Source organism: Pinus tabuliformis, chromosome 1_1, assembly GCF_031772625.1.
Source record: "Pinus tabuliformis cultivar Carrire ecotype Pingquan chromosome 1_1, CPIR1, whole genome shotgun sequence".
Classification (NCBI taxonomy): Eukaryota; Viridiplantae; Streptophyta; class Pinopsida; order Pinales; family Pinaceae; genus Pinus; species Pinus tabuliformis.
The window spans coordinates 433,222,795-433,237,218 of record NC_142297.1 but is presented as its reverse complement, the minus strand read 5'-3'; the positions used below and the strand labels follow the sequence as shown (position 1 = coordinate 433,237,218).

Sequence of the window (14,424 nt, the reverse complement as noted above, 5' to 3'; positions counted from 1 at the left end):
GTAAATTCCCAAGTCGCTTCCTTAAATATTAATATAATATAATATAATATATTGGTCACAAACTTTATGTCCCTCTCTGCCAACTGTTTCCATAAACTAAACATAACAAAGTAATCATCCATCGGGAAAAAGCTATCTCCATGCGACTCAGCGCGCGATCAGTGGTCTCCATTGTCTACTGCTACTCTCACATGTGGTGTGTCGGTGGCGAGATGCTTCCCCTCTGTCACCCACGGAATTCACTAGTCCCTTCATTTGATGGGTAGTCTGACGTGTTATGTTGTCGGTGATCAGTGGTCTTCACGTGGTGTGGTCAGTGTGGTCAGTGGCGAGATGCTTCCCTGTTTCACACACTAAGTTCCCAAGTCGCTTCCTTTGATGAGTAGTATTTCGTGACACATTATAACTCCTCTTTCTACCTTTGAATTAGGGTTTCCAAATAGGAGAAGGAGCTCTGGTTTGAAACAAAACGAAATCGTTGCAGTTTTGCTCTTAACAGATTGGGAGAGAGATACACAGACATACCAAAGTCGCGCTGGAACTTGGAAGCAGCTGGTAGCCACTCTGCACTTGTGAGATCAAGACCAACCAGACGAGGAATCTGAAAATATTAAGATTACCAAACCCTGGTTGTAACTTGGAATCGGCTGGTAGGCTCTTCACACTTGTGAGATCAACTGGATCCAGGTTTTAATCCCAATCTCTCTCATACATTTCATCTTTGTTTTTTCATTGTGTATTCCATGGCAAATCCGTTGGCATCGTCGTCCAACTCGTCTGGCAACAAGGCTCCCTACCAGGTGTTTATCAACCACCGCGGGCCGGACACCAAGTTATCCATCGCCGCCCATCTCTACAATCGCCTTCATGATTTAGGATTTCAAGCGTTTCTGGACAAGGAAGAAATGGAGAAGGGGGATTTCTTCACTTCTCAAATAGCTGCGGCTATAAGAGATGCCTCAGTCCATATCGCAATCTTCTCTCCTCGATATGCAGAGTCTGAGTGGTGTCTCAATGAGCTACTACTTATGTTGGAGTCCAAGCAGTCGGGCCGGTCAACCATTATTCCAATCTTCTGCGGTGTTAATCCTGCTGACCTTCGATGGACACTCGGCAAAGACGGAGTGTACGCTAAAGCCCTGACCGACCTCGAACAAAAGAAAACAACCGACTCCCAAACGCATCAAGAGAAGCCGCGTTACGACCCCGACATCATTGAAAAATGGAGAAAGGCTCTTTTTAATGTTTCAAATATAGACGGTTTCGACCTGAAAGGAGCTTATAATGGGTGAGAACTCCATCTCTTCCTGTTCCTCTTTTTATATTGTTTAGTTTGATATGTATATGACAAATTATTTATGTACGCTTTGCTTACTGCTAATAAGTAATTTGTTTGTGAATATTAATTCAGTGTGGAGTGGCGACTGGTGAATGAGGTCGTGCAATTGGTATTGGCAAAGGTTAAAAAGCCGCCACTCGACGTGTCCAGATATCCAACAGGTTTGGATCAAAAAGTAAGAGATTTTGAAGAGTTATTGAAGCAGCAACAAATTGGGGTAACTAGAGTTATAGGAATTGTGGGGCTTGGAGGGATTGGCAAAACCACACTTGCTAAAGAAATCTTTAACCGGGAAAGATCAAATTACAGCCAATCTTGCTTTTTATTTGATATCAGAGAAAAGTCTTTAACTACCTTACAGAGTGACCTTATAAAGGACATGACTCAATCGAATGAACAAATACGGAGCACTGATGAAGGTAAAGGAAATCTCAAACGAAATCTGTCATCCAAACAAGCTCTCATTATTTTAGATAATGTGGATCATTCTTCGCAGCTTGATGCATTACTCTTACCAGCTAAGGATGCCCTTCATCCCAGTAGCTTAATTTTAGTAACGTCTCGCGATAAGCAGCTTCTTATAAACAGTGATATCAATGAGTCAGCCATTTATAAGTTGGAGTGTCTCAATCAGAAACACTCCCAAGAACTCTTCTGCTTGCATGCCTTTGACCAGCCTCGTCCAGTGGCAGAATTTGAGGTACTGGTTAGTAAGTTTATTGATGCGTGCGGTGGATTACCGTTATCTCTCACAGTGATTGGCGCGTTTCTTCGTGGAAGAAACGATCTAACCTATTGGACAGCCCAATTGCTGAAATCTCAAAGATGCTTCCCGACGATATACAAAGCAGACTCAAAATCAGCTACGACAGCCTGGATGATGACGAGAAGCAAATATTCCTAGACATTGCATGTTTCTTCCTAGGAGAAGACAGGGATACTGCCATTCAAATATGGAAGGGGCTGGACTTGGATGGATGGCTGGGTCTTTGGAATCTACAGAACAAGTCTCTCATTGAGGTCGACAGCGAAAATAATGTAATAATGCACGACCATCTTCGAGACCTGGGCAGAGATATCGGAGAGAAGAATTCCCCGTATCGTTTTTGCCGCCTAACGCAGAACATTCTTGACAATCTGCCGGAGAAATTAATCGTACGTATTTTGAAACATTAAGATTGGTTTTGAAATTAGTGTTGTGGTCTCAATATCGTAATTCTTAGGTTTTGCAAGGATGTCAATATTGTTTCTAACAGTTTCCAGTCAACAATTTAGGTGCGTGGAATTAACATGGTTGAAACGCCGGTGGAGAACCGTGCGGAGCTGGGCGATCTTTTCCGTGGTATGCGCGGGTTGAAGCTGCTTACAGTTGAAGGGGATTGTTTGGAAGAAAGCATATTCAAGACTGCACGGTCACAACATCTCATATGGCTCAGATGGGATAGATGTCCCTATTCTTCCCTCCCTCCCTGGATTCCAATCGAGCATTTAAGGGTTCTGCAAGTGTGCAGGTCGGCAACATTGAAAACACTGTGGGAAGATCATAATATTCAGGTATATATAGTAATTATTTAATCGAGCTTGTTCTTCCCTTATGAAATGGCTTTTGGATATATTCCATCTTGGTAGACCACTACGTTTACAATTGACATCCACGGCCCCAACTCACTTTTGGAAAATTTGTGAACATTGCAGGTACCTTTATACTTGAGGGAGTTGAGTATTATTGACTCTGGCCTTTTAGGACTTCCAAAGTCCATAGGTAAGTTGAAACAACTCGAAAAATTTGTCCTTGAATTTCTTCATCTGGAAACTTTGCCAGATGAATTCTGTCAACTGCAGTCTTTGGAGCACCTGAGCTTAATCTACTGCGGTTCAATGAAGTCGCTGCCGGATTGTTTTGGCAATTTAACGAAACTCCAACATATTGACCTGTCCGGTAGTGCCCAGTTAAATATGCTTCCAAATTCCTTTGGTAAGTTATGTAACCTCCGGCAGCTTAATTTAGACGGTTGTGGTTCATTAAAAGCTCTTCCAAATTCCTTTGGGAAGTTATCTAACCTCCGACAGGTTGATTTTTCCTTCTGTATGTCATTAAAAGATCTTCCAGATTCCTTTGAAAACTTGAGGAACCTCCAACAGGTTAATTTCTCCTACTGTACTTCATTAAAGGGGCTTCCAGATTCCCTTGGCGAGTTAAATAATCTCCGGCGTATTAAGCTCAATTTTTGTGTAAAACTAGAGAAGCTTCCAGATTCCCTTGGTGAGTTAAAGAACCTCGAACATATTGATTTGTCAGGTTGCCTTGACTTAGAAAGTCTTCCAGATTCCCTTGGTGTGTTAAAGAACCTCGAACATATTCGTTTGTCTGATTGCCATAACTTAAAAAGTCTTCCAGATTCCCTTGGTGAGTTAAAGAACCTCGAACATATTGATTTGTCTCGTTGCTATAACTTAAAAAGTCTTCCAGATTCCCTTGGCGAGTTAAAGAACCTCGAACATATTCATTTGTCTTCTTGCCATAACTTAAAGAAGCTTCCAGATTCCTTTGGGAGGTTAAAGAACCTCCGACATATTGACTTGTCTCGTGCCAATGAATTAGAGAGGCTCCCAGATTCCTTTGGGGAGTTACAGAACCTGCAACATTTGGTTTCCAGATTTTGTGGAAAGTTGCAGATATTTCCTGAAACTCTTGGAAAGATAAGTTCCCTTGAATGCTTAGACCTCCGACATTGTCCGAAAATTGAAGTATGGCCTCCCCAAGTCTCACATAACCGGTCATTGCTAAAATTATTTTTATCTGGTACAAATTTAAAAGAATTGCCAAGTGCTATCGGAGAGCTAAGTGATTTGCAAGTTCTGCATTTAGGAAGCCAATTGAAACGTCTGCCCGATAACATCGGTGACTTAAGGAGCTTACAGGAATTGGAGCTTTCTGGTTGCATTCAGTTGAAACATTTGCCGGATTCCATTAGATTGTTGACCCAGCTGAGACAGTTGAAAATCGAGAATTCGGGTTTAGAGTACTTAACACCATGCCTCGTGGAGCTGAACAGTCTTCAGCGGTTGGAAATACAGGAGTGTCCATTGAGTAAACTGCCACTCAGAAAAGTTGAAGGGCGAATAGTGTTGAATAAAGTGGACGCTTCCATTGTCAACTGTATGTTTTGGCTAAAATACTTAAGACTGTGGCGGACAAACATTTCAGGGTTATCGTTTTGTGAAGGCCTTTGCCCAAACCTTCAACATCTCAACATTCTTAGATGTCGTTTTTTGGTGGAGGTTGTAGAATTGCCAGCAACACTTATAGAGCTAGAGTTGAGCGACTGTTGTACATTGAGGAAAATAGGACTTTGTGGTCTTGCAAGGCTCGAGAAATTCCAACTCGTAGCATGCCACACAGTTGAGGAGCTGCCAGGTCTTGAAACGTTGGGACGTCTGAAGGAGCTGAAGGTTAACTGCCACTCTCTGAAAAGAATAGACGGGTTGGCGCAGTTGACAGAACTTCAAGTGCTAAACACGGAAAAATGCTGTTCGTTAAAAGAACTTCCAGGTCTGGAACATTTGACTTTGTTGAGGGAGCTTAAAGCCAGTGGGTGTCGGAAAGTGCGGAGCATAGTGGTGTTGGCGCAGCTGCCAAAACTGGATGTGCTAGACATGGAAGATTGCTCTGAGCTGGAAGAAATTCCGGGTCTCGAACATTTGACATCATTGAGGAGGCTTAATGCCAGTGGCTGTGGAAAATTGCAGAGCATAGAGGGCTTGGTGCAGTTGACAGGACTTCAAGAACTAAACGTGGCAAAATGCAGTGAGTTAAAAGAAATGCCAGGTGGTCTTGAACATTTGACATCGTTGTGGAGGCTTAATGCCAGTGGCTGTGGGAAATTGCAGAGCATAAAGGGGTTGGCGCAGCTGACAGGACTTGAAGAGCTAAACTTGGCAAACTGCTGTGAGTTAAAGGAAATCCCAGGTGGTGAACATCTGAAGTCGTTGCGGAAGTTTGATGCGAGTGGCTGTGGGAAACTGCAGAGCATAGAGGGGTTGGCGCAGCTGACAGGACTTGAAGAGCTAAACTTGGCAAACTGCTGTGAGTTAAAGGAAATCCCAGGTGCTCTCCAACATCTGACGCAGTTGAGGAAGCTTAATGCCAGCGGATCTGGAAAACTGCAGAGCATAGAGGGGTTAGCGCAGCTGACAGGACTTAAAAAATTAAACGTGGCAAACTGCTGTGAGTTACAGGAAATCCCAGGTGGTCTTGAACATCTGAAGTCGTTGCGGAAGTTTGATGCGAGTGGCTGTGGGAAACTGCAGAGAATAGAGGGGTTACCTCAGCTGACAGGACTTCAAGAATTAAACGTGGCAAACTGCTGTGAGTTACAGGAAATCCCAGGTGGTCTTGAACATCTGAAGTCGTTGTGGAAGTTTGATGCGAGTGGCTGTGGGAAACAGCAGAGCATAGAGGGGTTGGCGCAGCTGACAGGACTTGAAGAGCTAAACTTGGCAAACTGCTGTGAGTTAAAGGAAATCCCAGGTGGTCTGGAACATCTGAAGTCGTTGCGGAAGTTTGATGCGAGTGGCTGTGGGAAACTGCAGAGCATAGAGGGGTTGGCGCAGCTGACAGGACTTGAAGAGCTAAACTTGGCAAACTGCTGTGAGTTAAAGGAAATCCCAGGTGGTCTGGAACATCTGAAGTCGTTGTGGAAGTTTGATGCGAGTGGCTGTGGGAAATTGCAGAGCATAGAGGGGTTAGCGCATCTGACAGAACTTGAAGAGCTAAACTTGGCAAACTGCAGTGAGTTAAAAGAAATCCCAGATGGCCTCAAACATCTGAAGTCGTTGTGGAAGTTTGATGCGAGTGGCTGTGGGAAACTGCAGAGAATAGAGGGGTTACCTCAGCTGACAGGACTTCAAGAATTAAACGTGGCAAACTGCTGTGAGTTACAGGAAATCCCAGGTGGTCTTGAACATCTGAAGTCGTTGTGGAAGTTTGATGCGAGTGGCTGTGGGAAACTGCAGAGCATAGAGGGGTTGGCGCAGCTGACAGGACTTGAAGAGCTAAACTTGGCAAACTGCTGTGAGTTAAAGGAAATCCCAGGTGGTCTGGAACATCTGAAGTCGTTGCGGAAGTTTGATGCGAGTGGCTGTGGGAAACTGCAGAGCATAGAGGGGTTGGCGCAGCTGACAGGACTTGAAGAGCTAAACTTGGCAAACTGCTGTGAGTTAAAGGAAATCCCAGGTGGTCTGGAACATCTGAAGTCGTTGTGGAAGTTTGATGCGAGTGGCTGTGGGAAATTGCAGAGCATAGAGGGGTTAGCGCATCTGACAGAACTTGAAGAGCTAAACTTGGCAAACTGCAGTGAGTTAAAAGAAATCCCAGATGGCCTCAAACATCTGAAGCCGTTGTGGAAGTTTGATGCGAGTGGCTGTGGGAAACTGTAGAGGATAGAGGGATTGGCGCAGCTGACACAACTTGGAGACCTAAACGTGGCAAACTGCAGTGAGTTAAAGAAATCCCAGATGGCCTCAAACATCTGACGTCGTTGTGCAAGCTTGATGCGAGTGGCTGTGGGAAACTGCCGAGGATAGAGGAATTGGCGCCGCTGACAAGACTTTATGAACTAAACGTGGCAAACTGCAGTGAGTTAAAAGAAATTCTAGGTGGTCTCAAACATCTGAAGTGGTTGAGGAATCTTAATGTGAGTGGCTGTGGGAAGCTGCAGAGCATAGAGGGGTTGGAGCAGCTGACAAGACTTAAAGTGCTAAACGTGGCGAACTGCTGCGAGTTAAAAGAAATTCCAGGTGGTCTCAAACATCTGAAGTCGTTGTGGAAGCTTGATGCGAGTGGCTGTGGGAAGCTGCAGAGCATAGAGGGGTTGGAGCAGCTGACAGGACTTGAAGTGCTAAACGTGGCGAACTGCTGCGAGTTAAAAGAACTTCCAGGTCTGGAACATTTGAGATCATTGAGGAAACTTAATGCTGGTGGGTGTCGGAAACTGCAGAGCATAGGGGGGCTGGCACAGTTGACAAAACTTAGAATGCTTAACGTGAAACACTGCTGTGAGTTAGAAGAACATGGAAATCTGGAACATATGGGGTTGTTGAAGGTGCTAGCAACAAAGCATTGTGGGAAACTGCAGTTGCTGGGTAGGGGAGGATGGAAGTTCCTGCGGCAAGGACGGAAGAAAGGTCGGCGGGCTGTTGGAGTAGGGAAGCCGCTGCGACGCCGCTGGAAGAAACAGACGCTTCAAAAGGAAAGGTCAAAAGCAAATATTGGGATCAGAGTTCGTCATTAGTATAATGTTCACCGGTGGCCCCAGAATGGTCATTGCAGTCTGTGAACCGCAGCGAAACGAAGCCCTGTAATTGACATTTTCAACTATGGGTTGTTGTGATATCTCTTCATAGCAGCACTGATAGTAAAAATGCTCTGAATCATACAGTTTGTTGTGAACTTAAATCTTTGTTCTGTAATTTGCACTAGCAAATACCAAAAAGTTTGGAAGACCAAATTTGAACGGTTATAAGGTGAAATTTGAAAGTTTCACATTCAAACAATATAAAGTTATAAACATATTCAATTTCAATTATACATTACTAAAGATGTTCAATAAATTAGAGTGATTTTCTTCTTTCCTTTTTAAATGAAATACGTCATTTCATTGACATTTTGATGTATTTCTACCATTAACAGTTTCATTTACCTCTATTGAATTGTATATTTTTTTAATTGGTGTTTCATTTTCTTTTATGATATTTAAGATATACAATAAAATGTTTATATTTTTTATTAAAAAATATAATATATAATATAAATTATATTAATTTAATATTTTTTTTATATTTTTTTCTCTGTTATCATAATGCTAAAAACAATTATTTAAATAAATTTAAGAAATATATATATATAGATATATATATGAAAATTGAATAAATAAATAAAAACTTTATAATAAACAAATTATATATTATATTTTTTTGATGATATCTTATTTTATATAATTAAATATATTATTTCCCGGTTCACACAAAATGCATTTTAAAATAACAATATATTAAAGATATTATTTCATGGTTCACACTAGATGTATTTTAAAATAACAATATATTAATAGTTTTAATGTAATAAAGTAAAAAACAAAAAATGTTATTAAAATAAGTTTGAAATTAGAATACTTTGGAATGGGTGTTTTTTGAAACGTGGGGGAGTGGGTTCCATGGGTTGTTGATGTCCCACCTAGCCAAAGGACCAAGGGACGTGGAAGAACACCCCTGTGGCAAATATGAATGTTTCTATCCAATTACATGTCAATCATCATTCGAAACAATAATACTCTAAGCACCATGCACTTAGATCTTAATTGTATTCCTTGTAAAAATCTATGAATTGGGACTCCTCCTCTGTGAAGTCCTAGCCAATGGTGATTTTGGCTATGCTTCTCGCATTTTCGCCCAAATCGAGCTCAACTTCACAATAGATAGTGGCTAGCACAACTTGTCTATCTCGCCATTGGTGACCTGTGATAGCTTCAATTGTTGTTCTCTATTGTTATGCTCCTAGACACTCCGTCTTAGCAAAAATCGACATCACTTGTTGGGAAACTACCATTTTAAGGGAGTTGCTCCTACTTTTTCTCTATGGCACTGCAATGCATATGGTAATTTCCATACTTCCTGTAGCCTTTAGTTTATTTTGCACTTATCTTCCTCTTGTAGGTCAAACAACCATCCAAAAGCCTTTGCACTTAGGCTCCTAGGAAATTAGAGTTCATATACTCATTTCTACTAATTGAAGTCTTTGGATGCAACATCATTAGACTTCTCCTAACTTCGCAATATTTTTTGGATCCACACTTCGTCTTTGTTATGAAACCAACTCACAAAAAAATAGAAAAGATAGATCAATTCCTTAGAAATAAGCCTCTTCGAGGGGGCAACCTCCTTTACATTACACAAATGAACCATTCTTAGATCATACAACTGACAAGACCTCCTTTCTATATATAGGAGTCTAAGGGGTCATAATATAATTAGAGCCGAAATAACAATAATAATGTAAGGGCACAATAATAACAATATGGGGACTACATGGGCACAACAATATAATAAGGGGGTTGTACTAATAACAATAAGGGGTTACACTAGTAGTATAGGGACCTAACATGCCCCTCTCCTTCAAAAAGTGTTGTCCTCAACGCTTGAGTAGTTCTTGATGCTTCTGTATAGAGTTCTTGTCCTCCCATGTGGAATCTTGAGCGGGTAAGTTCTTCCACTTGATGAGATACTCTGAAATTGATCGATTTCGTAGTTGTCGGGTTCTTGTTTCTGTGACTGCTCTATGTTCCAATATGATTTTTCCTTCCTCGTCAAGTTCTGACAATATTGTTTGAACTGGGATTGTTGTGGGGGAAAGTATCCAACTCGGAATGACCCTAACCCACTCTAAAGGTGACAGTTTCCTTAGCAACAGCTGAAAGCAAAGCAATCTAAAGTTTCTTCTTTATAACATGCAAGAGATAAAAGGAAGAGATCCACTTACCGATGTCTTGCGCAAATGGTCGATCCAATCTCCTTTGTTTGCCGCTTGCTCCCAGATACAAGTCTTTTCACGGGCCCAGCTACACGAGATCCTGCAAATAAGACAAGAAAAGGAAACTACAAGAAGCATGCATGTATAATCGATTCAAGGATTAGCATAAATCAAAGACGCAAATGAAACAAACCATCATTGAAACACATGCGAATAGAAGAACCTCAAATGCTTTATTAATATATGGAAGTAAGGTTCAGGCGGTGATACAACCATGAGAGGTCCAATCCAGCATCACCTTCCCGACGGAGAGAAATCTCTTCTTCACCTCCCTCAAGCAATCACCCAATGCTCACAACTGCAAACCAACAACGATTCTTTGCTCTGAATTCCGGCCTCCAGATCCCATGGGATGAGATCCTTATATAGAATTCTGAAGTGAAGATAAGTCAGCTGTGTGTGTGACTTGTTGTCCTCTTCAACCCCAGTTGTATCTTCAGTCCTTGAGTCCACTCGGAGTTTCTATCTTCCACTTGGAGTTCTAGAACCTCTTAACTCATTACTTAGGCGAATCTTCTGCTCCAAGTGTCAATTTGGAAGCTTCCAGGGCACTGGCACTGTGAGAAAAGATTCCTCCACATGTCAAGGTACGCCCAGCGCAGGTAGGCTTTGTTCTACCTGCTATGCAACGCAGGTGGGCTTTGTTGCACCTGCTATGCAGCGCAGGTACACCACAGGGCTTCTGACATGATCCAGAAATGACCTGTTTTTGAGTGTTTTTCAGTGGAGAACTGATCTGTAGAGCTGTGGTTTGCTGACCTTGTTCTTCTAAGGGTAAGAACAACATGTTTAGGGACTTTGGATCCCTTGGATTATTGACTTTTCATGCTCCCTGCTGTCAGGCACAAAAATGTCTATAACAGGGACCTTCTGCAAATTTTGAATGAGTGGCCACACTTCTTCGTCCTTCTTCCATTCATCCCTTGCTTCGTTTATCCAATCTAGTTGGATAATAGAAATAGCACAAAACAATGCTTCCACATCCTCATCCTTTCTTGAGAGTGCATCTGCAACGACATTTTTCTTCCCTTTTTTGTAGATGATTTCAAAGTCACGACCCAACATATTTGTGACCCATTTTTGTTGCTCTTCAGAGGATAATCTTTGTTCTAAAAAGTATTTAAGACTATCGTGATCCATTTTTACCTTGAAGTGTCTTCCCATTAGGCAAGGTCGCAATTTCTTAAGTGCATGTAGTATTGCCAACATTTCCTTCTCATAAATAGCTTGCTTGAGATGTAGCCATAAAAATACCCATTCGCCTACATCAAAACTTCTTTCACTGCGATGTTGATCTGCCTGTTGTTTCATTCGATTCTGCACCAAAGTGGCATTATCCTTTAAAAGTTGGAGAACTTGTTGTTGATGCTCGATGTGATATTTCACTGCTTGAATCTTTTTCTTCTTGATATGTCCTTCTATCTTAAGAGTTTGAGGAGTGGTAATTCCTTACAATATATTACAAGATATGGTCGGATTTATTTCTTGATGCTTGATGTGATGTTTCACTTCTTGAACATTTTGCTTCTTGCTATGTCCTTCTATCTTGATAGTTTTAGGAGTGGTAATTCTTGCTAATGCATTACAAGATATGGTTGGATTCATTTCTTCTTTCTCGATGTGATCTTTCACTTCTTGAACCTTTTTCTTCTTGATATGTCCTTCTATCTTGAGAGTTTGAGGAGTGGTAATTCTTTCTAATGCTTTACAAGATATGGTCGGATTCATTTCTTCTTTCTCTAGGGTTGGTTCCTAGTGTATATCCTCTTCTTTTGATGTTTCTTGATCCTTTTCTTCCTCCTCTTCACAATCTATGTAAAATAATTTCTTCTCAACACACTTATGACCTTTAATGTATTTGTTATCACAATTGTAACAAAGCCCTTTTGCTCTTTTTTCTTCCAATTGTTGTGGTGTCAACCTTGTAGGTTGTTGAAGGCTAGGAGAAACAACACTTCCATCTTTATAGTTGTGAGGGGTAGACTTCCTTGTTGCCATAATTTTTCTTTCCACTTTTTTTACCAATTTGAATGCCTTGTCCAATAACTCAGGTTCCCAAAGATGAACCTCATGTTGAATGTTATCCTTTAAAGTCCCTATGGATACATCAATCCTCTGCTTCTCTGGAATATCATTTTCCTTTATATTAAATTTTTGAAAGTCCTCAATGTGCTTTGCCATTGAACAATTTTTTTTAAGATTTATCAATTGGCTAAAGAAGGTGTTGCTCTTTGTATCCTCATAATGTGCTATCATTTCCTCCATGAAAATTGACCATGTAACAAGTGGTTTATGAGAACAAATCCCTTTATACCATAAAAATCGATCCTGTTCTAAATATGAAGATGCAATACGTACCTTTTGTAATAGTTGCACCTCATGTAAATCGAAATATTGCTCCATTTGTAGTACCCAATTTACCAGATCCTTGCCACCAAACTTCCTCATATCGCATTTTCTTAATTTTAGGATCTTGATCTTGAAACAACTGTAACTCTGTAATTTCAGATCTCCAAGTTCTGAAATTGCATCCTGCAGTAGCCCTCTGCATTCTCTTTCTAACCCACAAGTCTGAGCAATAGTGGATTCTGCAAGGAAGAGTTATGTCAAATCTCCCACGATGGCCTGATTATAGACTAGTTCAGTAGAGCGCACTTGTACGAAGTGCCACGTGTCACTGTTTCAACCTTAGGATCTGAAAAATATACACAAAAAACTACAGTCCGTCCTCTTTCTGTAACTTCTTACGAAATTTCAATATGATTCTCAGAGAGAAAGTTATGACGATTTTCCCAAGGTCACCTATTTAGAATGTAATTCGGGAGTCTGCAAAAACCCTAACTTCCTCAGATTATATCTCCAAAAATATAGCGATAAAAGATCTGAAATTTGGACCCAAGCATCACCAAGATTTCGGTTCAAATGGGTTTTAATTTCAGAGTCTGAACCTTCGCAGAAAAAATATTATAACGAAAATTCCACCATGACCTGTTTGAGATGAAATTATGGAGCTTGCAAAAACCCTAAATTACTTAGATCATATCTCTGACAATATAGCAAGACAAGATCTGAAATTTGGATCTACGGTTTCACATTACTTTGTCTCAAATGTGTTTTTGTTGTAGCTTCTGAAACGTCGCAGAAAAAAGTTATAGCGAAAATTCCACGAAGACCTGTTTGGAGCAGCGAAACCCTAGAATCCAAAGCTCAGATACCAAATGTTATGAAACCAGCTCACAAAAAGATAGAAAAGATAGATCAACGCCTTAGAAATAAGCCTCTTCGAGGGGGCAACCTCCTTTACACTACACAAATGAACAATTCTTAGATGATACAACTAACAAGACCTCCTTTCTATATATAGGAGTCTAAGGGGTCATAATATAATTAGAGCCGGCATAACAATAATAATGAAAGGACACAATAATAACAATAGTGGGCTTCTATGGGGCACAATAATAACAATATGGGGACTACATGGGCACGACAATATAATAAGGGGGTTGTACTAATAACAATAAGGGGTTACACTAGTAGTATAGGGACCTAACACGCTTTCGTTCTTTGGTCTTCTTATTTTCCTTATGCACTTCTCTCTTTGTTTTGTTTTGATCGACCCTGCTCTTTGTATTCTCACATACCATGGTTTTTGCTTTGTGAACTTAGTCGTCGATCTATGTTGAAAATGCAACAAGAAAATCCTAATTTAATTTTTCCATGAATTAAATTAGGAATAAAATTGTAATTACATATCACAAGACAACTTGTATGAGTTAACTAAGTTAATTTGACTTAGTTGGTTCAATTAATTCGAGTTGAGGGTCTAACTAGAGTAATGTAGAGTGTCTCCTACTTTATAGGAGCTCTGGTTGAGTTTATTTTGAGTTGTAATTAATTAATTCAATTTAACTGAGTTAAAGTCAGTTAAATTAGTTCCAACTGATGGAGGAACTAGTAGGACGTCAAACAATGGGGTGTTGCCTTCTGTGTTCAACCAATTAACTGATAATTCAACCATAAATAACTCATGCATGTCAAATCGAAGAGTTACCTAGTTGAGATTGGATTTCAAGGGCAGTGCACTATCAATTGTATAAATATCTGAATTATACAGATGGTGCATGCAGTTAGAGGAAGAGCCTAAAGGGACTGTGCAATCCAATGGAGGAAAGCTCCTGTTAAATAGGGGCCTAATTCCTCATTGAACAGTGCAAAGAAATAGGAGCTTGGCAAGCAACAGAATAGGCTAAGTATTGGCCAGTGTCAGCTTGTGAGGTAGTGAGATAGATTGTACTAGTGCAGAGGTTTCTTATGCTTAAGCAAGCATTGTAAATATTCTTTATTTTTATGATCTAATTCAATATACATATAGGAAGGGGTTTTGAGTAGCGAGCTTTCCCCTTAGATAAATCTCTAAGAATATGTGATTGAATCTTGTCTCATATTTATGTTGTGATTTTTCTATCGATTAATTGTTTCTGTTGATGAGTAGAGTAGA

At 40.5% G+C, this 14,424-nt stretch overlaps 2 protein-coding genes across 2 annotated transcripts; both read left to right on the top strand.

Annotated features, from left to right (window-relative positions):
* Nucleotides 1-361: 361 nt before the first annotated feature.
* On the top strand, nucleotides 362-6,964 carry LOC149213571 (uncharacterized). The gene is given in 5 exon segments (XM_089392051.1): nucleotides 362-1,288; nucleotides 1,412-2,194; nucleotides 2,197-2,494; nucleotides 2,615-2,893; nucleotides 3,035-6,964. Coding segments are annotated over 5 exon segments (5,649 nt in total). The 5' UTR covers nucleotides 362-743; the 3' UTR covers nucleotides 6,779-6,964.
* Nucleotides 6,844-7,945, top strand: LOC149213570 (uncharacterized; the record flags this gene model as incomplete). Its single annotated transcript, XM_089389073.1, has 1 exon — nucleotides 6,844-7,945. A coding segment is annotated over one exon (789 nt), but the record flags the coding sequence as incomplete, so codon positions are not given.
* Nucleotides 7,946-14,424: the final 6,479 nt, after the last annotated feature.